The sequence below is a fragment of the Lissotriton vulgaris genome, chromosome 10, assembly GCF_964263255.1.
Source record: "Lissotriton vulgaris chromosome 10, aLisVul1.2, whole genome shotgun sequence".
In the NCBI taxonomy this organism is placed as follows: Eukaryota; Metazoa; Chordata; class Amphibia; order Caudata; family Salamandridae; genus Lissotriton; species Lissotriton vulgaris.
Genome location: NC_141698.1, coordinates 18269398 through 18295400, shown reverse-complemented (window position 1 = coordinate 18295400; position 26003 = coordinate 18269398). Strand labels below are relative to the sequence as shown.

General features: G+C 46.4%; 1 protein-coding gene across 1 annotated transcript in view; it reads left to right on the top strand.

The window, feature by feature from the left end:
* Positions 1-265: 265 nt before the first annotated feature.
* The window catches only part of TKTL1 (transketolase like 1), a 35168-nt gene continuing 9430 nt past the window's right edge, over positions 266-26003 (top strand). Inside the window, exons 1-12 of the mRNA XM_086940249.1 lie at positions 266-552; positions 1455-1572; positions 13292-13405; positions 13835-13932; positions 14416-14607; positions 14695-14822; positions 15107-15300; positions 15408-15572; positions 23391-23547; positions 23916-24046; positions 24135-24218; positions 25030-25126. Of these exons, the coding sequence (XP_086796375.1) occupies positions 446-552; positions 1455-1572; positions 13292-13405; positions 13835-13932; positions 14416-14607; positions 14695-14822; positions 15107-15300; positions 15408-15572; positions 23391-23547; positions 23916-24046; positions 24135-24218; positions 25030-25126 (1585 nt within the window). The 5' untranslated portion in view covers positions 266-445. The remainder of the gene's footprint in view (positions 553-1454; positions 1573-13291; positions 13406-13834; positions 13933-14415; positions 14608-14694; positions 14823-15106; positions 15301-15407; positions 15573-23390; positions 23548-23915; positions 24047-24134; positions 24219-25029; positions 25127-26003) is intronic.

The window sequence follows — 26003 nt, the reverse complement described above, 5'->3', positions numbered from 1 at the left end:
GATATCAGGACTACAAATCCCATAATTCAAAGGAAAAACCTAACCAGGAGCAGCTCGTCACGCGTGGAGCAGGGAAACTTGCCTGCCTGCACTTGGACATGTCCATATAAAGCACTGGTCCTGCACATCACATGGAGGTAATCGAACGCATGGGGCAGTTTTCTCGCGCGTCCTCGGTGAAAGTCACGTGTCTGTGGAGTGAGAGCAGCCCCCTATCCAATCACGTGCACCGTTGGGGACACACCCTCTCTCATCCCAGTCCCTGTCTGTTCCCCAGTGAACCCCAGCCCTTCTCCAGTGGCTTATCTCTGTTCACTTGAAGTCGGTCCATCCCGCCCCCTGCTGAAGTCACTTCCTGGAGGTGGGAGTTAAAGGTCCGCGCTCTCCAGGCAGGCACTGCAGCAGTGCACGCCGGTCTCGTCAGCATCCTCCCTCCCGCCACAGCATGGCCTCCTACCAGCAGCCCGAGGAGCAGCACCTGCAGGGCCTCCGGGACCTGGCGCACCGGCTCCGGGTGCACTCCATCCGGGCCACCTGCGCCTCCAACTCTGGGTGAGGGGCCCGCGTGTTGAATGGGGGTGTGTGTGCGGGGAGGGTGACGGGCCCGCTTGTTAATGGGGCGGCTGTGCAGTGATGGTGGGGGTGTGTGCAGTGAGGGGCCCGCGTGTTGGGGGGGTGAGGGGAGGTGAGTGCATGGAGGCTAAGGGGCCCGCGTGTTGGGGGGGGGGGGGGGCACTGATCACGTGCATCCTCCGCGCTGGTCGCCGCACGTGGGTTTCCGCTCCCCCATCTTCATGGGGTGGGGGGCAGCGGGAAAGGCCCTCGTGCTCCGCCGCCGCATCCCTTAAGGGTGCTGTGGGTGACCCGGGCCGCGTGAGGCTGCACGTGACACGTGCTTTAGTTCCCTCGCCTGAGGGACGTGTGCTGCTGGGCCTGTCGGCGCTGCGGAGCGCAGGGGCGCTTCCAAGGGGTGCGCTCCTGGTTTGGGGCGCCCCCTCCTCGGTTCAAACCTCTGAGACAGGCGGCCGACCCGGCGCCGGGTGCAGCTCTGATCTGTGGCGCGTCCAGCTTTTCTCGGGTGCCCTTTTCTGGCGTAAACCAGCCAAGCGAGCAAGACTGTCTGTTTAAAAAAAAAAAAAATAATAAACTCTGGTATGTGCACGTGGGGCTCAACTCTGTACCCTCCTCAGTGATCTGAAGTACCCTTACTGCCTCTCAAGGCGCTTTATTATTGAACTTGTAAGGGTGGTGGTCCTTGGCCTCAAGGTGCTTTATTGAACCTGTAAGGGTGGTGGTCCTTGGCCTCAAGGTGCTTTATTGAACTTGTAAGGGTGGTGGAAATGTGGTCAAGGCGCTCTATTGAACTTGTAAGGGTGGTGTAAATGTGGTCAAGGCGCTTTATAAAGCTTGTAAGGGTGGACCTCGTCTCTTCTAACTCCTCTCCTTCCTGGCAGGCACCCCACGTCATGCTGCAGCGCCGCGGAGGTGGTGTCCGTCCTCTTCTTCCACACCATGAAGTACAAGGCCTCCGACCCGGCCAACGCCAACAACGACCGCTTTGTGCTGTCCAAGGTGAGAGGGAGGGGGGGGGGGGGGCGCGGGCTGGGGATGCCCAGGCTGCAGGCCCTCGTGGCTGTCTCAAGAGTTCACGTCCGCTGTCACTGGCTCTAGTCTCGTGGTGTTCATGCATCATGGCCAGAGTCGGGGGCATTGGAATTATGCGGCTGCAGCGAGTTTCATATAATTGTCTATTTGCCACATAATCCATCTGCCGCATTGTTAGAAATGGGGGTCTCTAGTTGGCGGGTTTGTCAAGCTGCTTCACCCCCTTTGGTAGCTTGGCACCAGCAGTCAGGCTTCTCTCCGAGGCAATGTGTAAAGCCTTTGTACACACTGTAACACGGTGAAAACACTACAAAAAGACACACCAGGTTAGAAAAATATTTATCTGAATTAAGCATAGTTTAAAACTAAAATCCAACATTCAAGCAACGTTATTATTTTCAGTTAAAATTTAGTTCAGACCTTAGGAAACTGTATCCACTTTTTATCCCAAAATACCTGGGGTGCGCCAAAAATCACAGACTAAAACAGGCACAGGGGAAATGAGGTGCCGAAAAAGCAAAGCGATGCGTCTGTTTATCCCCGGGAAGTTGATTCGTTCATTCCTTGGACTCATCCCAGCCTCCTGCACTGTCTCCTGACACATAGCCTTGGTTCCTTACTGCTGGGCCATGTTGAAGGCAACTTGGCACACAGGGAAGACGCGCCAAATCCAGTCCTGTTGGGTCGATGGGGTGGAACAGATGTTGCGTTGTTTACTCCAGCCATATAGCAGGGTGGCTGGAACGCGTGCCACTGACTTCGTTGACACAGGCTGCCGTGATCTTGCAGGCACTGCAGAGATCTGTTGGTTTTCGAACTGCATGGTGGTGCTGCTGAGAGAACAGGCAGCTGAAAGCCGAAGCATGGCTTTTTTTTTTCTTTTTTCTTTTACTTCAGTGTCTCCCAATCTCTTCCCAGTTGGGAGTTAAACTTGTATGGGGTTACAAGGCAGCTCCAATGATAACCTGTAGGGGATAGTCTTTGCAATAGTGAAAACTGAAATGAATTGTATTTCACTGTGAGGACATGTAAAACGCACATGTCCTACCTTTTACATTGCACCCTGCCCTTGCGGCTACCTTAGGGGTACCTTACATGTAGTAAAAGGGAAGGGTTGGGCCTGACAAGTGGGTGCACCAACCAGGTCGACAGGGCAGTATAAATCTGCGCTCACACTGCAGTGGCAGTCCTGAGACATGTTTGCACGGCTACTCATGTGGGTGGCACAATCGGCGCTGCAGTCCCACTAGTAGCACTTGAATTACAGGCCCTGGGCAGACCCAGTGCACTGTACTAGGGTCTTATAAGTAAATCAAATATGCCAATCATGGAGAACCAGTCGCAATTTACACAGGGAGTACACTGATCAGCTGCGGTAAAGTATCCAGAGCTCTAAAACCAGCAGGGAAAACACATAAACGATGCCAGAGCTCTAAAACCAGCAGGGGAAACACATAAACGATGCCAGAGCTCTAAAACCAGCAGGGAAAACGCATAAACTATGCCAGGTCTAACACACAATGTGCAGATTTTGATAATAAAAAAAAAAATTGCTTCTAGCTCAAACAGTTAAAAAAAACCTGCCGAATCCAGTTCCATGCGCTGCTACACAGTGGAAGGCCCTTTTCAAAGCTGTACAGATCACCTTTCTGTTGCTAATTGCTATATTTGGGTGTTAAACTGGTACTAATGGGGTGCAACCAATGCCAATACTGTCACCGAGTTTAAAAATGACAAAATAACGGAGTACTACTATCGCAATGTGCTGCATAATTTCCCTCTTCTTGCCCCATAATTTACTTAACCCTGCCACAATTCCAATGGCCCTGATCATAGTCTTGGAGTGCTCTTTATGGTGGTTCACGTTTACCTTGCAGCATTTCCATGTTTTAGTGAGGGTGCACAGCAGACAGTCTGCGTGCAGATGTATGATGCCAAAGGGTATCTGAGCAAAGTCTGAATTTAAATGTTAGAACTAGGAGCTTGAACCTTTGTATGTGTTCACACTTAATATTTACATTATAGATATCAGTTATTCTTCCGCCCCCTCCTAATATTTGTGGCTCACATGCTTGCCCACATTGTAGTCTCTGCCCAGAGTATACACCTGTGATCTATTAGTGTAAGGTAGGCATAACTGACGTGCGTCTTGCTGAGTCCCAGATTTGTGGTCCGATGGGTAGGTCAAGCAGAGTAGGTTGGAAAACTAGTGTGCGCTCCAGTATTTAGGAAAAATACTGGATCTAAGGTGAGACTGTAGTCTGGGGGCTTTTAGGAATTAAAACCTGCGACCCAGGTCTTACTGTGTCTAGTGGCACAAGATACTGGAGCTTTCGTTGCAACTACTCATTGCCCCTCTGGTGCGTTCTTTCACATAGTTTTGATATGGCCAATACTGGATAACTGCAGTTACAGGTAAGTAACTCCAATACTGGGGTATCTTTCATGGATTGAATCAGAATAGCAAGCAGTAGTAATACAACTGTAAGTACCCATAGAGGATGGTGGTTAACATTATCGTCACTTGAACATTTCAATATCTACGCATATCTCAATGAATCTACATATGTATAGTGGCACAGAATAAACATTCCTATGAACAACATTGAGTAATTTAATTTTGTTTCTGATCTACTGGTGTGGCTGAATTGGGAAAGTTCTGATAATAACAGGCTTTTAGGTGGAATTGTGACAGACCCTTAGGGGAGAATTTAGGATTCATACTGAACCAGTCGTTTGTGAAGCATAGAAAAGGTTGCTTGGTAGTTAAAGCCTGCATTTCACTGACCTCGCCTGTTGGCTATTAGTGAGAAGAGCAACCTTCCACATGAGATGTGACGTCTGCCCTATGAATGGACTCAAAGGGTTGCTTCTATTGTGATAGAACTAAATTGAGATGCCACTCAGGAGGAGCAGCTCTCGTCAGAGGAAAGGTTCAAAAGAGCCCCTTCATAAATTGCTTTGCAATTCGGGTGGAACAAAGAGCAAGTCTTAGGTGAGCATCTGTATCCTTATATGGTGGAGAAATAGACCTTTACCAAGGAGTAGACCAGGCCTGGTTTAGACTCTGAGAAGTAGGTATGGTAGGATTTGCTCTGAGGTTTTGATGCCACCAATGACAGAATCCTCTCCCTTTTAATCCGTTAGTCTTGTTGGTGCTTTCTACTTGAGACGTGGCGGATCTTTATATTCATATGTTCAGATCTTGAAATTCACTGAATTCAGGAGCTACGCATACAATTGAAGAGATGCTGGTTCCAGGTGACCTATCTGGCTCCTGCTCCTGGTTAGAGTTGGCGTCTGTAGAAGGTATTGGACTTCTCCTCTGAGAGGAGGAGAAGCTCTGAAAACCAGTGTTGCCTGGGCAATCAGTAGCAGATGACCCAAGTTCTGCTCTCTTGTATGTGTTTGGGGGGCGCATAGGCGTATATCCCAGACCATTGCATCAAAAGGACATTTCCTCTGTTATCCTGGGACAGGGAATCTGCTGGCATAGTTATTTGGTGTTTGTTGCAAACTGGTCCAATGCTTGTTTCCCCTATCGTGGTAATGTCTTGTCCAGCTTACACTGGTTTGGCTGCCACTCAGACAAGCAAAATTTGTCCTGCTGAGGGCATCTGCTAGTGTTTCGAAGACCTAGTACTTGCTCAGCTTTCAGGTAAATTCCATGCTCTGTTAACCAATTCCAAAGCTATTGTGCTTGCTAAGATAGCGATTTGGTTCCTCCCTGCTTAAGGTAGAACATGCTTGTGGTGGTGCCCGTACAGACCAGCACCAAGGATTCAGCTATCCGAGGGAGGAAAGCATGCAAGGAGATGAATAGGGCTTGAGTTCTAGTCTGATGTGCATTAGTTGTTGGGATGAGGTCCATTTCTCTTGAATTTGGAGGTCTTGTAAAGGGCCTCAACCCTACATTGAGGCATCCGGTGGTGATTTAGTCTGGAACCAAAGATCGAAATCAGCCCTTGTGAAATATGACTTCAGGCTCTAACATTTGAATTCCTAACTCGTGTGCAGGGTGAGGGTCTTCAAAGGATCCTGTTGCTTGAATCCATCCACTGAAGTTGAAGCTCTTCTTGCAGCGGGCTCATGTGGAGACTAGCTAGAACAACCAAGTTGTAGGAGGCTGTCTTAGTATATGATGCACACTTATTTAAGTGCAGCACTTTGCACTAATCCAGGTTGATTTTAGTGGTCTTGGACAACCGTAGCAAGCTATAAGTGGTAGGTGTGGAGAGCAGCCGTCGGGCATATCCAGGAGCGTAAAGTAGCTTTTTACCAGATCTAATCAGTGTATATGTAAAAATGTCTGTTTTCACAGCACTCACTAACACACTAGTATATCTCCTACCTGGAGATAATCACCTTGCACAACAATACTTCAATTACAAATGGTAAGTAAGCACAATACAGTGGTCTCCCGGGGGAGACCAAACCATATACTAAAGTGGAATGCAAACTGTGACTAAAGTCTGGACTTGGACCAGGAGACTCAGACGAGCTGGTGACTCTAGGAACCACCCAAGGTAAGTACACGGGAACCCCACAAAGGCTCTGTGCAGAGTGGAAAACGCTTCATACTCAGTAGAAGTCAATAGGAAAGTGGTGCTTGCAGTTTTGAAGGACTCTTCCCAGTGTACCCTGAAGAAACCCAGTGAAAAAGGCGGGTTTAAGAGTCCCCTCACCTGTGGATACCCCAGGAACCAAGATACCTACACCCGGGAAGCCGGGTGCATAGTTGTTAAGTGACTACAGAGACCGCTGTAGACCACAATGGAGTACTTAAGCAAAGATGCCACTGGTGAAGACTGCAAGAGTCAGGTGAAATCTAATAGTAGTCTTGTAGAGGAGAACCTGCAAGTCAAGATGACAGTCAATGCCACTCTGAGGTCGCCGGCACGGAAGAGCAATGCCAACTTATGTCTGATGGTTCAGGAGTGATGATGGTGAACATGTTGCTGCAGCTGTGAGAACCAGGCGGTGCAGAGTAAGACTAGATGTGCCAAGCTGTCCCACGTTGGGAGTCTAGACCAGGGTGTCAGTCAGGAGCACTAGCAAACCTTGGCAGCTGCAACAGGCACGGAAAATGATGGAGCAACGCTAGGCCCAACAAGGTCCAAGGGACTCCACAAAAGCAGGAGTCAGATCAGTCTCCCACAAGCAGGGGAGCCCCCTGAAGCAAATGAAGACACTCAAGGGGGACCCAGAGGCCAAAGGCACAGGAGTTGCTAGAGTACCTCAAGCAGATCACCAAAGATAAAGGCCCACAGTGCAGAGGATGCAGTGAGGACTATCTTGGCAGGAAGAGATGCTGGAGGCTGAAGCTTCTGGTAGCCCAAAGATCTCTGGAGTGCACAGCCAACAAGTGATTGAAACGACAAGTCACTGCAGTGCACAGGGGTTCATTTCCACTAGGTATCCTGACCTCAATTTTGGAAAGGACCAGTCAGTCCTCTAGTTCCAGAACCCCCACCTGTGTTGCTGAGCCTTTTGAAGTCCGTGGGACATCAGGAGCAGCAGAACTGTTGGCTTCATTGCGGTGCCTGCAGATGCAGGGGAGTGACTTCTTCACTCCAAGGGAGGTTACTTCAGGTGTAATTGATGCCCACAGGTCTGAAGATTCTGGAAGAAACAGACCATGACTAAGACTTGCAGAACAGTGAGACCAGACTCAGCAGTCTCCCTTGCTGCAGTCCTAGTTCCAGGCGAAGTCCAGTGTTCAGACAGTTGAAGAGTGACATAGTTTCAGTTTTGAGTCTAGTCTCTCAACAAATCTGAGGACCCACCCACAGGTAAGCCCTTTATACGAATAAGCAAATGGTCTGGAATAACTAGTCCCTCCCAGAGGAGGGTTGCTGGTCAGAGGGGATGAAACGCCCATGTTTGTCCAGTTCGCACTAGAGCAGGGGCCAAGGGGTCCCTGAACTGGCTCAAACCGGAGTATGTAAGGTGGGCACCAGATCTGCCCATATAAGCAGGCTGGGGGTGCTGGCAAGCAACCCCACCACAATACACAAAGTCCTGTCTGGGAGGTGGTTAAATTTTCCTGTGACAGGAAACCTACTATTTCCCCCGCTCAAGTTCGGCAGCAGGAGGGCAGAATTGTCTGTGGTTGGCAGCAGCACTAGCTTGCTAGCAGACCCTGAAAGGCTTCTACCAGGAGTCATTGGGGATTCCCAGAGGAGTCCTCTGTGCATGGAATCGTACAGCTAACACCGATAATGGTTGTGGGGTAGAATTCCAGCATGTTTGATATCAAACGTGCCCATGTTCGGCACCGCTACTATAGTTAGCCATTGCATAATGAGATGGCCCCTATATATCTCAAAATGGCTGTCCACACTTACAAAGCCTGCAGCATCTTCGCCAGGGTTTGTAGGGGTGTGCTGCTCACGCAGGGGCACCCACACACTTATGACCCAGCACCCTGCCTTCAGGATTGAAAGGATTGTTCGGTTTTAAGTGTAGTGACCTTCAATATAAGAACCTATCTGTCAAAGTGGTGCTAGCACCAACTTACACAGGCTGCAATGTCCGACCTGTAGTCAGTTTGAGTGGTCTCTCATGGGTGGCACAATACATGCTGCAGCCCATGGGAGACCCCTGGTGTACCTATGCCCTCAGTACCATATACTAGGGACTTACAGGGGGTACACCAGTAGTCAATTGTAGAGGTACAGAAGTACCTACCATATCAAATTTAGGGACAAAACAGACTGGGGCCCGGATTAGCAGAATCTCAGTCAGACTAGTCCCAACATTCTTATGCCAGTAAAGTGGGGTAACCATGAAAGCATGGGTATAACCTCTCATTAATCTATAGCTGGTGAATTGTCCTGAATTTCACACTTTTCTGTGCCCTCTGCGGAATTGGATGGATTATCCCTAGGGGGTGCTGGTGTGATGGGACGAGCTGTCCTCCTAGGAGGCAATGTTGGTATAAAAGGTACCCTAGGTGGCAAGCAGCAGTATTATGTTCTTGGCAATGTGGGAAGAATTTCCTGTAATCCGTCAACATAGCTTGCAAGTCCTAAATCGAGGAGGATGGCAGTTGCGGACCTTCTTGTTTAGGTAGGCATGCATACCACCTATACTGGTGGTATTGTTTAGGAGGAACCGGAAGGTGATGCTGGTAATATTCCTCCTCGTATTAGTCTTCTTTCTTCTCCTGGCATTTTAAGTTCAATTCTGAGCGACTTCAATCTGTCGCAGAAGGACTGTCTTAGTCTGTCTTCTGTGTCCAGCAAGTGAATGGGAGCAAAAGTGAAAATTTACTTGGTGATGTGAGCTCAGGCCGTAGCGAAGCCTTGCTCCTCTTGGAACAATGTTGTGGCAGTGTTGAAGGTATTACGACATTAGAAGCCTTCCTTGACAGTAGTAGCACAGACGCTGGGTCTTGGCATCGATCAATCATAGCCTGGGTTGTCATAGGTGATGTCTATGTTGATGAAATGAGAGCACTGATGGCTGCCATGATTGACTGTCTCCCCAAGAGCGTACTTTACCCATGTAAGAATTAGAAGATATTTCCAGTTCTTGGAGGCAGCTTGCCCCCAATGTGGGGAAAGGGAAGCTCATATCTTGCACATGTTCTGTGAGCGACCACCCTGAGCACCATTTTGGAGGAGGTCGTGTCTGTAGTCTAAACCGTCATTTACAAGGAGATTCCTCAAACCCTTGGTCACTGCCTACTGGGGTGGTTGCCACACACTGTCAACTAGTCACTAAAATTCTAATATCTTGCATGTGTCCCAACTAAAAGGTTACTAGAAATTGGAAGGGCTCATACTTCTAAGGGAGGACTGACACTGCATAGGCACAGTAGACCAAGCCAGGGCCTGGTAGTGTTGGTTGATCGACTTGCACTGGACTCAACTTCTGCGGCTTCACCTACACGAACTAGAGCTCCAGGGCAAGGGTGGAGTGTGCTGAACCCTGGCTGCACGGCCCCTCGGAACACACCGGTCTCCCATACATATAACTATGCATAATGGCGCTTAGCGACCTCTAGAGCACCCATCGCATAACTCGGTGGGTGAGGGTGGGTTGGGAATATTTTTGTAATGTTGAAGGAACTAGGGAAAGGTAATGGAGGTAACCATGATTCACAAAGAAATTCAGTCAGCCAAAAAGAGCTTTTTTGCATCCAAGATTGGAGTCCACAGGAAACGAGGACAAATCTTTGAAATAGTTAGATTTTCTGCCCCGAAGGCCATGACGAGGGCTCCACCCACCCCCTCCCTGGATTGGACTAATAAACTAGCTAACTTTTTTACTCCAAGATAATAACCATTCAATCCTATTTTTCAGCCTCCTTGCGGATTGACCCTCAGTATGACAAAGATACGTCCCCCTTCTTTCCTCCCACCCCCGTGTCCCTCAAGGCTTCCCTGACTATCATGAAGGGCCTGAAATCGGGGTCGCCGAGCAATCTGTGTCCGGTGAAATTCCTGGCAGATGGCGGAGTTTCTGAATCCTACAGCTAATAGGATAATGAACATGTCACTCATATGCGGCAGGGTCCTGGCCTCCTGGAAGTGTTAAAATCGTCCCTTCATTAAAAAAACCAACAGCTGATCCTACCATGCTCACCAATTACAGACCCATTTCTCTGCTGCCCTTTTTTGCCAAAACTATTGAGAAACATGTCCACTCAGGTATTTACAATTTTGCGGAAACTAAGAATCTCTTCCATTTCTAGCCAATCTGGCTTCCGTCAGAACCTTGGTACGGAGACGGCACTGCTGGAGATTTCGGAATCTGTTAAGGAGACACTCTATAAAGGTGGCAAGGCAGTATTGGTCCTACTTGCTCTTTCGACACCGTGCCCCATGACCGCCTCCTTCGGATACTGCAGGAGTGTGGGTATGGGGGCACGGTGTTGAAGTGGATGTCCTCCTTTTTTGGGGGCAAGGCATCAGGGGGTGTGGTCACCCCCTTTCTCAGCTGGACTACCTCCTCTTGAGGTGAGAGTGCCTCAGGGATCCATCTTGAGCCCTGTTCTCTTTAATCTATATATGGCCCCACTGTTGGAAGCTGGTGAGGCTGTAATTATATCTTACGCAGACGATACCCAGCTGCTGTTTACTTGCTAACAGAATGAGGCATTCAATGGGGAAAAAATTAATAAATGCCTGAGACGACGTTTTTGCTTGGTTCAGATTGAACCATCTTAAATGCAACTCAAAAGTCTGAAATCATCATCTTCGGCACCCCGCCCCTGGATGCCTGGAAACAATGGTGGCCCCCAAAATGTCCCCTCAAACTCCAGTTAAGACGGTAAAAAACTTGGAAGTAAAGCTGGATGAGACCTTATCCATGAAGTCACAAGTACAATCTGTTGTAGGCACCTGTTTTGGCCTCCTGAAGATGCTTCGCATGTTTCTGTTCCTATTACCTATTTCTAATGGGAAGCCAGTTATACAGGCTCCAATTACTTCTAGGCTCGACTATGCCAACAGCCTTTATCCTCCAATCCTCTGCCAAGAGGCAGTGGGATCCAGAGAAACGACAGGAATATAGAGCAGTGACCTGCATAGTTTGCCATTTGATCAAAGTCCAGTAGTATGTACTGGTCAGAAGTGACAGCCTTGTGTAGCCACCCATCTAGAGACCAAGCTTCTCTTGTGAGGAAAGATACCGCCAAACCATGAGATCAGCTCTTTCATTGGGAAAATTGGTTACTTTTTTTTTTGGAGCATTTATCAGTCTCATCATAGTATTATTCATCCGCAGGATCCCATTTTATTATTTTGAATGTTGATTACATGGTTATTGAATTGATGGGATACCATATTTTCTTTACCACGTTGCTGTATACTAGGCCTTTTTATAGCCTTAAGAAGATAAAACAAAAACTTCTACGTTCACGAGAGGTGGCATGGATTAGTTCTCTGCATTTCAAGGATTCAGTAATAGGGTTGCTACAATTGTTAGTTTCTGAAGACTCCAGTGAAGGTTAGAGGGCGGGTATTCAAAACTTTGTAGCCAGTCATTCGATGTGGGAATAAGAGCATACTGTTCAATAAGTTTCCAGATGTAAAATAGTTCCACAAATTGGTTGTTAAAAATTTTTGATGGCGCTTGGCAGAGGATTGGATGACTAGCAGTTCTGGTGGTTGAATGGATGCATGGTTCGTAATACTAGAGTACATGCTTGCACTTGGGAGTGCTAACTTATTCAGCTTCTTGAAAGGTGGGCCTTTGCACCAGTTTTTTTTTTTGGTTGAGCCTAGTGCAGCGCGCATGTGCTGCTCAATGGGAGGCTTCTTGTGAGCACTCTAAATTTCTCTGGGTGTGACTCCGCCCGCACATTTGATTGGCATTTTGCGTGTGGCTTTCAATAATGAAAGTACGCAAATTGCCAAAGGCAGGGTGCATGTCCCACCTTCCTCAAATGTTCTCTCCCACAGCGTTTGGGTCTCAGGAGCTAGTAGTGGCGCACAGGGTGCAGCTGCATTACTCCTGTCGTGGATCAGGTTACTAAATAACCACAGCGCAGTTGCTTTCACTGCCACGCTTTTTTTTCTTATCTCATGTGGTTTTGTGCTTTTGGAGGGAAACGCGCTTGACGCTCAGCTGACAGAAGCTAGCGTGTTATGAGTCTGTAAACAAACTTTGTTGGATGCTGCCTGCCTCTTAACTACACGCCTGTTCCCGAACACACTGATGAAATGCACCTTCAGGCTGCTGCATATGGTACTGTGCCAAAAGTGAATAAAATTGACTGGCTTGTATTCAGTGATGGAAAACACAAGTCCCAACATTCTTGCATTTCTTGTGTTGAATCAAAGCATACATGTTCCTCGTGTTTTTTCAGAGGTGTGGGCTTCATGTTTTGTATTGAATCGCAAGGTTAAAATTTTGGCAGACTAATTATAATTGGGTCTGCTGGTTTCACCGTAGATTACATAAATGCGCTCGCCCACGTTTCAATTGGGTGAGGTGTTAATATCCCTCTGCCCAAAGCATTGATAGTGTGTCCCCATGAACGATGCATAGTGTCATTTATATCATACTTTTAGGATTCTAGGAGCTGTCCTGTCAAGAATATTTATTTAATGTAATTAAAAAAAATGCTTCATGTGCAAATTGTGGGCAACCTTGTGTCATATTGAGATGTCGCTGTCCAGTTTGTCCTCCTACAAAGGCGTGCCTGTGCGGTTAGTGTGCGGCCACGTAAGAACTGGAGGTAAAGCAAAATGAATGGAGGCGTCAAGTTTTGCCTATTTAAATTCTTGTAGATTGTCGACTTGCCGTTCATACACTAGCAATGCCCCTGACTGAACAGCATGTTAATGAGCTCTCGTTGCCCCAACTTCTTTCCTTGGTTTTTGTGGGGTCTGGTAGGGAGGGATAACTTTTCTTGCACATGCAGGCTTGTTTGGTAAGGAGTTCTTTCAGTCTTAACAGATTGCAATTTTGGTGTCTATTTTTTTTAAATTTTTAGTCTGTTAGCCAGGGCCTTTTAATTTCACCTACTTAATTTGCATACTATACCTACTTATAGTGCCTACTTATGTGCTGCATGGATAACTGCTTATATGTTCCCAAATGCGAGACCTATTGGCTATACCAATGCTTGTTTACTTTGCTGCGTTACACCATTGCCAGAAGTAGCACTTATGAAAATTAACCTTTTTATTACTTTTTTAAATTTAAAATACACTTGGTTTTTCCTACCCAGGGCCATGCTGCTCCCATCCTGTATGCTGCCTGGGTGGAGGCTGGCTACATTAAAGAAGCGGAACTGCTTAATTTGAGGAAGATCGACTCGGACCTGGAAGGACACCCCACCCCTGTGAGATTGAGTTTTTGATAGTACAGTAAAGGTGGAGGTTTTAGTTTGCATTGGTTTGGCAGCTGGCAAGCCAGTGAAGGCTTATGAGGGTTCTTTTCTGCAATTTATGTGAAGTGCCTAGCTTCCACACCCAAATATTTTACTTAATTATTACAATTAAATAATTCCCCATTGGGTACGCACTGTGTTGAAATGACATTTGTATTATATTGGGTATTGAAACTATTTACTTTCTGCAAAATCATGAATCTACCTAGCGATCTGTTGATGCAGTAAATATTGCATTGCTATCCAGTATTTTTGTTCCGGTCTCCTCTAATCGCTTTGCTGTTGTGGGGGGGGGGGGGGGGGGGGGGGTGTTCTTGCTGTATGAACTCTTTCCTAGAAGTCCTTGTTAATAACTGACCCTTCCTGCTTGTCTTGTGGTAGAAACTGCCTTTTGTGGATGTGGCCACTGGGTCCCTGGGACAAGGCCTGGGAGCAGCCTGCGGCATGGCCTACACTGGGAAGTACTTTGATAAATCGAGGTGAGACGGGCTGCTTTTCTAAAGACTTTCATTTCTAATGTACCCATCAGCTGATTGTTGGGCAGGTAGAGGGTAATTCACGTCGGAGGCGAGCTCAGGCTTGTGACCTTTAAATACCTTACTGATATGAAGGCATTTTTCAGCCGCCTGACCAGTAAGTTTTGCGGAACTGCTGATAGTTTAAAATGTTTATTAAAGCAACGCAAGATTGCAAATTCTAAGTTTTCTGCATCACTTAATTTTACAGATGAAAATACCTGTTGCTGTTGGGTGGTTAAATTATATTTGTATTCAGCTCGACTTGCTCGACTTGCTCTTGCGCTATCTGGCTTGTTTCTTATTGGGCCTCAATGGAAAGCTTGCTTGGCAGATCACTTCTCCTGGTTATCGTTGCTTTTAGTGATGGAGGGTTTAGGCTGTATACCTGTACTAATTGCTTGAGACGGTAGTGATCTGGTGACCAGGACCCCTTTCGTCTTCCAGCTACCGGGTGTACTGTCTGCTGGGTGACGGGGAGTCGTCAGAGGGAGCTGTTTGGGAGGCCTTAGCCTTTGCCTCCCACTACAAGTTGGACAACCTAGTGGCCATTTTTGATGTCAACCGATTGGGCCAGAGTGAGGCTGCGCCGCTCCAGCACCAGACTGACATCTATAAGAAGCGCTGTGAAGCATTTGGGTATTTACCTTGCATCATTATCTTCAAGCTGCACTTTTAAAAAGTTGCCCTTTTCAGCCTAACCTGACTGATACTTCTGCTTGGTAGGTGGAACACTTATGTCGTCGATGGCCATGATGTCGCAGAGCTGTGCCACGCTCTCTGGCAGGCGTCCCATCTGAAAGACAAGCCGACAGCGATCATTGCCAAAACCTTCAAAGGGAAGGGAATTGCAGGTTAGTGGGGGGGAAGGGGGGGTCCCTTCTATTTCAACAGCAATAATGTGGGGTGTTGTGGCTCTGTGATCTGATGGAGACACAGCCTAATATGGTGTACAGATTATGCCCGATTCATGCCAGACTGTTAAATTGAGGGACTATGTAAACTCTATTTAGTACTTCTAGAAAGTGCCACCATGTGGTTTTATCACCACTACAGACTTCCTTTTAGATTCATTGTATTTCTGAATTTGGCCTGGTGATGTACTGTAACTAAACGTGGTACTCTCCTTTTCTGTCAGGAGTTGAAAATGAGGACAATTGGCATGGAAAGCCCATGCCGAAGGACAAGGTGGAGGCAATGGTTGAAGCCATCCAGAAAGAGATCAAGAATGTCACCAGGCTCTGCCCCGAGCTGCCCGCAGAGGACTCTCCAAAAGTTGTCATTGATGGGATCCTAATGCCCTCTCCCCCGAGCTACAAGCTGGGAGATAAGGTTGGTAGATCTTGGTTGCAGACAGCATGGTGTGGCCAGCTCACCTCCCATAGCCAGATGTGGTATCTCGGTGTACTTACTGACCCATATCCTGTTTTTGTCCACAGATAGCAACCCGGAAAGCGTATGGCTTGGCGTTGGCTAAACTGGGCCACGCAAATAATCGTGTCATTGCACTGGATGGGGATACGAAGAATTCCACGTTTTCTGAGATCTTCAAGAAGGACCACCCTGACCGCTACATTGAATGCTTCATTGCTGAGCAAAACATGGTAAGAGGGGTGGGGGGGTCGAAGTTATTTAACTGCTGAACAAACTGTATAGATGCGTCTCTTGGGCATCTGGTGCCTTTACTCTTTACACAATTCCTAGGAATCCCATTTACCGCATGATATGTATGACATACTAGTGTCCATGAGGATAGATCACATATATATTTACTGCATGATATGTATGACATATAGTGTCCATGAGGATAGATTACATATATACTAAGTAAATGTAATCTGATTATTTTGTGGAAGTAATATGGATTTTAAAAATGCCTATCCCTGGTGACTGTCCAGTTATTACACTTGCTACCTGTATGGGCAACAGCATGTCCTTCATTAGGGACGGCTGGGGTGCAGAGGTCTAGTTCTGATGTGAAATGATATCATGTTCATAGCCTAACATACCTGTGGGTTAAGCACCTCCTCCACATTATTACGTGGAGGCTGCCTAGGTTCTTTTCATAGGCTGGGATGGCAGCTCCAAAATATGTTGGCAAAGGTGGTGTCTTTAAGCCTTGGCAAAGTGATGGCGCTGTGAGAATCTTTCCAGTCTGGACAACTGTCAGATGTGTAGGTGGGGCTTTTATTGTAAAGTACTTGCATGGGAGTGACCCTGAATTAAAACCACTTGAGAGCAGGAGCATACTTTGGGGCCCTGGACTCCTGGCAACTGGGGTGGTGGAATGTGTAGCTGCACGGTTTGTAGAGAAATCATAACCAGAAAGCCACAGCGCAGTATCCAGGATTCAAAGCAAGCACGCAGTCCAGTGATGGGAGAGGCCACGGTGTCAAGGAGCAGAAAATATGGTCATCTACACTGACCTGCTGGTGCAGTGAGGGTATTTCGGTGTGGAGTTTTGCAACATACTAGCCTCTAAAAGTAAACCACTAGAACCTGAAGGCCAGAAAAGGTTATGCACATGTGAGTTCACTCTGGATAGGACTTCTGGACAAGTAGATCTAAGGACTCCAACTTTGGTGGTTTTTCAACAAGCTCAGACTATACATCTTACTGGAACCCTTAATAAAACATATGGGTGTTAATTATTTTTCGATTTGGTGGCAAATATGAAACTTTAGCAAGTATTTGCATATGCCAGTGACTAGTCTCTGCTCTTCCGGCTGCAACTGTCACCTGAAACAAAACAAGCGCCACTCTGGAGAATCTTGGTGAAATATCCGATTTACAGCTAGTTGGAGTTAATGACTTAAGTTGACCATGGTAAGATCTAGAAAATCTCATCTACGTCCAACAGGCGCCTTCAAAAGGGCTCTGCGTGCATTCAATCCTTCTCTCCCAGCCCTTGCATTAAATTATACAAGCTCTAAAAAACACATGGCTACCCACAAGGGTTTCCCAGCGGTATGCTCTTCAAGGTACCTCAAGTCATTGTCACAAAGTGAATCCTAAAAGCCACGGAAGACCAAGCAACAGGATCTTGTAAAAGGTAAGGAGTTCCAGGGACCAAGGCAAGAGCCTGGACCTCCCACCCCACTCTGGGAATTACCGAAGATCTAGGATAATGGGGGCCAGATTTTAACACATTTATGCATGTAGTACAGTGCTATAAGTTGAACTCTTCGATCAGTTAATAGCCAGCGAGGATCATGAAGTCCTCTCGTAGACCTCCGTTTGGAGGAGCTGCAGTAAGTCTTGCAGCAGCACTTCTCCCTATTTGAAGCTGCTTGAGCAAGGTCTTCAGGACGCCTAGGTTAAGAATATTGCCGTAGTGCAGCCTGGTGGTTATCCAGGCCTGAATCCCTGTTCCTTGGGCTGAGAAAGGTCGACATCCAAGGATTTTCCTTGGCCCTATTAAGCTTCCAAAACAGATGAATGCAACCTTGGAGATCTGATGCATGCATTGAGTCTTAAGTTAGACTTTAGGCACCTGCACTCCAGCCAGCTCTTTAGCTTGCATCGCTCAGGACTCTTGACTGCACTGGCCACACTCTGGCAATGCCGTCAGATACTTTCAAGTGATGAAGACTTTCATTGGCTGTTCCTGTGTTCTACACTTGCTGCTTCTTCCCACTGTCTCCTGTTACAAACCTTAAGCTATGGACTCTTCAGTGAGCGGCACCACCACTTTTAATTCCACTCAGCTGGGTGCCTGTCCTCTCCACCTGTTTCTTGCCCACCCTCCCACCTGCACTGCTACCCGCAGCTATGCTGACCTCTTACTAGTGGGTTTGAGAGTAATGGACAAGGCTATGCTGCCTTGTCACAGGGCCTCCTCTAACATTTAAACAACTGGCCTGTTGGGACCAGCTTCCAACTAAATCTCCACGTTGTTGCTTTTGAACAACTTGTCGCCAAAATCTTTTAGTTGGAGGGGTTGAGCATCCTGCAGCTTTTTGGAGCCATCCAGGTAGGAGAGTTCTTGATTTCATGTTTAACCCTTGGGTTAAAGCCATGACTAGTCTTGTTCGTGTTACATTCTCACTCAACCACATTTCACCCCCAAACAATACACAGACTCAAAGCGTCATGTTATTATAGCATCCATAATGTGCATGCCGCTCAGCCCATGCATCCTATACACAGCTTCACTAGATCTTCCCTTGTTCACGCTAGACCCACCAGTTTCATCATGCCACAATTTTTTTCCTATTTCCACATGGGGCAATTGCCTACTGGCTATCTGTCCCTTAGTCTTGTCAAGCCTAAGTCTTGAATGTACCTGATTAATGTCAGGGCTGCCAAATTGGAGTTGTCTTGTATCTATTACCTCAAGTCGTAGAGTGCACCTTAATGTTACTAGAGGTAACATTTGGCATGTATGTCCCTTGTTATGCTCCCCATTCTGACTTTAATCTTCATCCAGAAGAAATATTCTTAGTGGACATGATAGTAGCTCATATCAAATTGCCACTTGGCCAAATGGAAACATATTGACAGTAACTGTGGTCAGGACTTTCCTTATTGAAGGTGTTGGGGTTTCTTAACCCATTCACATGTCTACTGTATTTTGCAGAACTTGCGTACCAAGTTTTAAGGTAATCCCACCAGGAGGTAATTGCAATAATTCTCCCTAGAGGAGAGGCAAAGGTGGAGCCAATGTTTTCTTGCTGTGGTTTGGATGAACAGGAACACTTTTCTCATTTTCAAGAATGAAACCTTTTGAGCATAGGTATCTTGATGTGGTCAGCGAAGGCCAGCTAATCTGGTTTACAATCACCCGAGGGTCCTGTACCCAGTGCTGCCTGTCTTTAGTCCAGATATATTTAGAGTAAAAAAATAACTTGTCTTATTAGTTTTAATCCCTGGAAGTGTGGTTAATCTTCAGTATTACGTAGACTGCTTTTTTTAAATTCTGTGTGGGGTCAGCTTAAATTCTGTGTGGTTTGTCATTTTTTTCCTGTCTGAAAAGCAGTGTGTAATCTAACTTGGGAACGAAACACCAAAGCAGTCTGAAAATGGCACGGGCAAGCCATGTATGGGTTGAAAAGCGGAGGGCCTATGGGCACCAAAAATTATGGCATTGCGAGAAGATCCAAATTTTGAAAGCATCACTGTTTGTGCCTGGCCTTGTAAAAAGGTTAACTTTACCAGTATTGTCCCAGAGATCCCGGCTGCCTCAAGTCTTTGGAGTGTGAGATTGTCAAAGGCTGCCGATACTACTAATAGTGTCCTGGTCACCACTCTATTTCTGTCAAAGATGCTTCTAATATCCTCAGTGGTTTTGGTCGGGGTTGGAGTCCTTTTTAAAGCCTGGCTGAGCTTTGTTTGCTGTAACATTACACTGGTCTGACTGGAAATTGTTACTCTATTTCTGTCATCTTGGCATAGTGTAAGAAGATCAAGGAGGCAGAACTCTTGCAAGTGTCAAATCATCCAAATTGTTCCTGATAGAATTATCTATTTACCTCTTTCAAGGTCAGACATTGAATACGCAAGTTAAACCTGTACAAATGAATTGACATACATGCCATACCATTTGGTCTGGAATGAAGTGGAAGGTCCCTGGTATGTGGTAATGGTCAATCCTTAAAGTCCTGCGCAGTGACAGTCCAATCAGTATTTGCCCCAGGTTATCGCAAGCAGTCACGCCAAACTGCTGCAACAGCTATTCCCATAGTGCGAGCTGAGCCCAGCAGATGTGATGTCTATTCAAGGGAACACTCCCTCCTGGCCGAAGTCTGACAATCTGCGTCTCTGCTGTGGAAAAATATGCAGACTCCCACGACATAGATTAACTACTCCATGCCATCATAGTGTGGCACAGAAATAATCTTAGTGTTTTAGGTTGCCTTGGTATTTCCAACCATTGAAAAAATGTAGATCTTCTCAGTCCCTAACTTGCTTTAGAGCGCTTTTTTAAATTCTATTAATCGGTCTAGTCCAGCAGTAAGCAACAGGATGTGACTGAATAGCCATTGTTTGTATTTTTCAAAGTGCTGACCTTGTGGCTTTGTGTTGCTCTTAAGCATGAAATTGGATTTGAATTACCACTGCGTCCCTGACCATTTATAGGACTTAGTATCACGGACACCCCATCAACCAGTTTGACCAGTGGGGTATGTGGAGCTACAACAACCTGGACTTTCATGCTGCAGCGTTGGTGCACTGAACCAATTTCGGGCACCTGTGGGTGGGAAAGACAACCAAGAACTAGATGAGAGTCCTAGTTTACTCAACAGTACTTGCAATAGTATCTAAACTGTCTCTAAAGACAGTTGCAGTATTTCTTATGAGCGATTGCTTAACTTTCTACCGCTGACGTTACCTTGACAATTACCTATCAAAAGGCTCACTAATGGGTAAGATGAGAATGCAGAGTAACTTTTTTTCAGTGCCTTCAGGCACTGATCCCTGGCTCTCTTCCTTTTGTCTGTGGGAAATGGCTCCTCTTAAATTAACAGGGTTTAAACCTTGTTGGGACTGTTGCCAATAATAGTCTGACACATCTCCACCAAGTATGCTTCTGGAGCTTGGATTTGTAACACTACTCCAGAACCTCTGAAACCAAACGTTATATGGGATTGTGAAGCCCTTGTGACTGGTGTAAGTCAAGAGGAAGGTGTCCTTCCTGTGGCATATTTGTGGCCAGTCTTTTAGCTAGTCAAAGAATAAGCACGAAGTCCAAGCATGAATCTGCTCCTTCCTGCTATGCTCCATCTCCAAGCAAGATGATAGGGCATCAATGTACCAAGAGATCTCATTCCTCAGGAGCAGACTGCCTGGTCTGACGCACCCAGATGATTTGGGTCCGCAGGCGACTTCTAAGTCAGTTAGCTTTTAGGGGCCCATGCTGGGCATTTTCTGCATGCTTCTGGGGCCCTTTGGTATGACTAGAAGCCCTCAAGGGTCTGCAGGGGCCTCCAGTTTGACTTTCACCAGTGGGTTCTTGGTGCCAATTGAGCCTCTTGATCATGCCTCTGGTTCTACAGTTCCGTTGACCTCCCAGTTGGAGGAGGATCCACAAACAATAGTGCACTTCTTTTGGCAATCCCTGGACACTTTGCCTTTTCCACGCAGTCACGCTTGGACATAGGTTTAAGTCCGTCATAAGGATACAAGATTCATATACATGCATGTCACTCATTAAATGAAGTTAACAGTATAAAAAAGCTTAACTTTTTAGATTACTTCTGAAGAAGATCCAGGATCATCCAATCGGCAAGATCAAAGAAAGTTTTAAGCTTAGACTTCAGGGGCTACTTTGAATACTAGAAATTTTTTGGCCATGGAGAGCAACTTTATAATCCGGCTGCTCCTTTTGAAGCCGTATGCATTAAATTCAAAGCCTTCTAATGGTGAAAAAGTAAATTGGGGCTAAGAATAGTACCAAAAACCTTCTTTTATTTCTGTAGGAATTAAATCTGGACCTGTTACCTTACCAGCTGAAAGCTACCTCCATCTCTTACTGAGTGATTACAAGGAGTCCAGAATAAATGTTTGTTCGGATATTGTAGGCTAATGGTTTTTAAGTAGCTATCGATTTCCTCTTCAGGGTACAAACTAACATCATACTGATGGGCTACTGAAAGTATGCCTGGAGGAATACTATTACTTTACCTGCAGCATTCCTGATATTCAAAATTGTGTTTGCCCTTCTACTGGTTTTCCGAGAAAGATAGACTGTCTTTGCTATTTTCAAATCCAGATATTTGATAGGCCTGGGCCTAGCTTTACATTTCAGCCTCTACCCTGGATTTCAGTGAGTGTGACTAAGGCAAGTCGTTCTGTTGGCCTCCTGTTTGTCTAATATTGCAGATGGCCCATGTGTGCTCTGGACTGGATTTGTAAGTCTTAGTGGACACAGCACAAGGTGGACCGATTTGTTTCCATTCAGGTTTTGAAACCGCCTGTTCAAATCTTGAAGTAGTGGATCCTTGACTGTAATTGAGCTAGCTGCGGATCCTTCTTACACTCCTCCATCCAGAGCTGACCGTTGAAATGGATGTCTGTGTGGCTGGGGAGGTCATCTGGGAGAGGTGGAGATCTTAAATCTGTGGAATCAGGCCTCCGCCAGAGACCAGGCCTCCGCCAGTGGGGGGTGATTAGCTTGGTATTTGAAAGCCTTCCTGCCAACCATCAAATGGAGTCTGGAAAAAGTGGTCACATACCACACTACTGCCCTCTGGTACTGCAGCAAGCAGGGCAGGGTTGGATCTTGGGCCTTTGCCAGGAGACTGCACAACTGAAAGTGAATGATCAGGGTAATTCTCTGGTCGTGAACCACCTGGGGAATCTTAACACAAGGGTGGATAACAACTGCTGATGCTTAGTGGATGATGAATGGCAGTTAAAACAGAAGTTGTTGCAGGGCAACTTTCAGGAATGGTTAATGCCCTGTCTCCATCTCTTCGCTGCCACAGCATGCCCAGTGTCAGAACTTGTCCGCTCTGGAGTTTCCAAGAAGGACTTCTACTTCCTCCTAGAGTGGATCTCTGGACTCCTGTATGTCTTTCTGCCAGCTTGACTTCTAATGAGTACGGGAACTACTGGGCCCAAGTCATCTTAATGGCTCTGGATTGGGTAGGAAGAGCAATCTCAAATGTCTGCATGAGCATCTGTCCCCCCGAACAGGAGGATCTTCTGTTGCAGCAGGACACTCTTGCCCCTGTACAAACAGTACCTCGCGTTCATGGAGACAGAGCAAAAGGAATCTACTGTTGTCATTCGCTCACAGGGTTATCTCTGCACAAAGCCTCACTTTCTATCAGGAACCAACTGGCAACTATACTTCTAAGCTCCTTGGCTGACGTGACCGTCCATTTCAACATACACGATTGCCTTTTGAATAGTTTATTATGTATATATATTTTATGCTGCCAGTGAGATGCGTCCAAGCCCATTTTTAATTCACTGAATGGTTGTTAGCTAGGACTAATGAGTCTCCTCTAGTTATGAGACTGGAAAATTGAAGAATCCGAATTCCTGCCAAATGGCTTTGAGTCGTTTTACTCTTTGAAGATTAGTTACGATCCAGTCATGAACTCTAGTTTAACTTTTATCAGAGGTCTACATTTCAGTCTGCCACATTATCGCCTCAAATCTATTTTTGAGTAAACATTTTGTAATGTCGTCTTCACGCTGCACAGAATGTCTTTTGACTGATTGTGAACTATGGAGTTGCATTGATCTGTTTGCGGGCTAATTCTGGAAGGGTTACTTAAATGAATTAATTAGTATTTTTAGTTCACACGGTTCTGTAGGTTTAAAGCTGTGAAGGACCCGGATTTGTGATCTGATCACCAGTAGCCGAACCTAAACTTGTCATTTATACCTTGTGAAAGCTGTATGTGCACACTGGTCTTTCATTCTCTTCAGCACTTGCTTCATTGTAGAGCTGATCTTGTGCTTCTCCGCAGGTGAGTGTAGCGATGGGCTGTGCCACCCGTAATCGCACCGTGGCGTTTGCCAGCACTTTTGCAGCCTTCTTCTCTCGTGCATATGACCAGATCCGCATGGGTGCAATCTCCCAGTCCAATGTTAACCTCTGTGGCTCGCACTGTGGCGTGTCTATTGGTAAGTCCAGCAAAACTCTTGTAGATGAGGCATGGTTCTACTTTGTGGGAGGAGGAGGTTGTAAGGGGGGGGGGGGCGGAGTGGTGCACCTTCCAACCACTATATGTTTTAAACCCCTTGATGGGAGTTGCCACTGCATACTGTTTAATCTCACCATTTCCCCACTCTGTTTTACTAGAATGGCCTGAAGAAAGGGGTGATCTTCTGAGGCCAAGCTTTGTTCGTCAGTACTGTTTGATGGGGCAGTCCAGGTTTAAGTGGGAGATTGTAGTTGGTGTTTGGGATGTTTTTTCCGGGAGGATCCCTTCGAGCTGGGGGTAGGTGGATAATGATTCTTTCCTTACTGGGACCTGCTTTGCTTCTCCCAGGTGAGGATGGACCCTCTCAGATGGCACTGGAGGACTTGGCAATGTTCCGAGCTGTCCCCACGTGCACTGTCTTCTACCCCAGTGATGCAGTGTCCACTGAGCATGCCGTTCTTCTGGCCGCCAATACCAAGGTAAGTGCGTCCTGTATTTTGAAGGTGTTAGTCTATAATATGTCCTGTTCACATAAGCAATTGGTTTCACTTTGTACTTCTATTGAAGGGAATCTGCTTCATCCGAACGAGTCGCCCTGAGACTGCAGTCATCTATTCCCCTGAAGAGAAATTTGAAATTGGACTAGCAAAGGTTGGTGTAAAATATGCGTTTGTAACAGGGATGTTAAGCATGTTGAGATCAGGCAGTGGCTGAATCGTGTATGCTCCTTTTTTCTGTGTGATGTATGCTCGTCTTGTCTTATCATATGTAAACCACAGGGTCATTTAGACTTTGAGGACGTCTGCTGCCGCTGGCAGATATGGAGGACGCCGGTTGAGGCGGATTAATAATCTCCATCTTTGAGGGTTTTTGTCGAGCTCTAAGAAGGGTGCATCTACGGTCTCTCAGCTAACAGCATGGGATTATGATTTTTGGATGGTGGACCATATGCAGAGATTTGCAGCATGTCCCAACTGTGGCGCTACGTGATAAATTGATAATTGGAAATATACAACCGCGCCTGCATTCCTGAACAATAGACCTTTGACCAGACCCCCAACGCCACTCACTTGTTGGATTGACTTCTTTAAGAAATAAAGACCTGTAGGTCCTTTAGAAGGTGGTTGCTAGTACCTGCAAACTGCTGAAACGTGCGTTGACCAATTTTGGGGAAAACCCCAGATCAAGACAAATCCATGGAAGACCAAAGTGGTCGTCTTGGTGTATTGAAGATTTACATTCTGGGAGTTTGACTGCCTTGTGCGTATCTATGGAGTGTATGGGAGCGAGTGATCGGCAAATAGGGTGATTAGAACTACAGTGTGGTCTTGGCTTTCATGTAGGGTTATAAACATTGAAGTTGAGCACTATCAAATTATGTGACCGTTAATAAATATGATTAGCACCTGAGGCTGCCCTGCCATCAATACCCTAATGAGCAGCTGGCTTTTTTCCTCCCCAGGTTGTCCGGTCAAGTGACACCGACCGAGTTACCATAGTTGGAGCTGGAGTCACTTTGCATGAGGCCCTGGCAGCTGCCGATCAGCTTGCCAAGCAAGGTTAGTGACCGATGGATTGGTAATATGCATTTCCACTGAATTTGTATTTGGATTGGGTAGGAATTGGGGAGCAGTGCTATCTTAATGTGACTACCACATTCTATTTGATTCTAGGGGCCGAACAATGCAGTTTAGGCCATTCTTTTTTTTGGGGGGGGGGGGGGGCATATGTAAGTTTGTAGTTTTCTGGATGATGGAATACTTTTGATACCCTTGTGTTCTGCAGTGTAGTCTATACCATTATATTGCACATCGTAACACCTTGGATGCTTTTGAGTAACCCAGACAATGGGCAAGAGTAGCTCTGGTGATTAAATTCTTGACAACGAGACTGAGTAAAATTGAGAAGCGAAGTCTAGCATGAAGATTAAAATCTACAGTGTGACATGGGCTGGTGCACTGTGCTTGTGACGCCCAGGTAGTTTGTGGCTGCGTGACTCTTCAGAGGGGGCTTAGTCTGGCAAAGCAGATTCTACTGTTCCAGTTGGAGCAGGGCGAGGGCAATTTTCATATGACTTTTCTGTATGATGTAGCACATTGATGCTAATGTAGCGCAAAGCAGCAATTGCATTTGTTCATTTTTAGTCAGATATATTTGAGCCTTTCGTCAGTCAAACCTGGTTACCCAGTTTCAAAGTCAGTCTCGCTAGCCGTTAACCCACATCCTTATGACGGATCATGCAATGCTTCTCAGTAGCAAAAGCCCTGTTACCAATTAATGAGGCTTTTTAATTTTTAGTCTTGTATGGTGACTGGTTGTCTCGCACAGATGCCGAAGTGCGGTCTGGACACTGAGGTTTTATCTGATGGCATCAGGAGGCTATTGTGCTGCAATGCCAAGCTTGGCTGTGTAACTGGCTTCTCTGGAGATAATCCA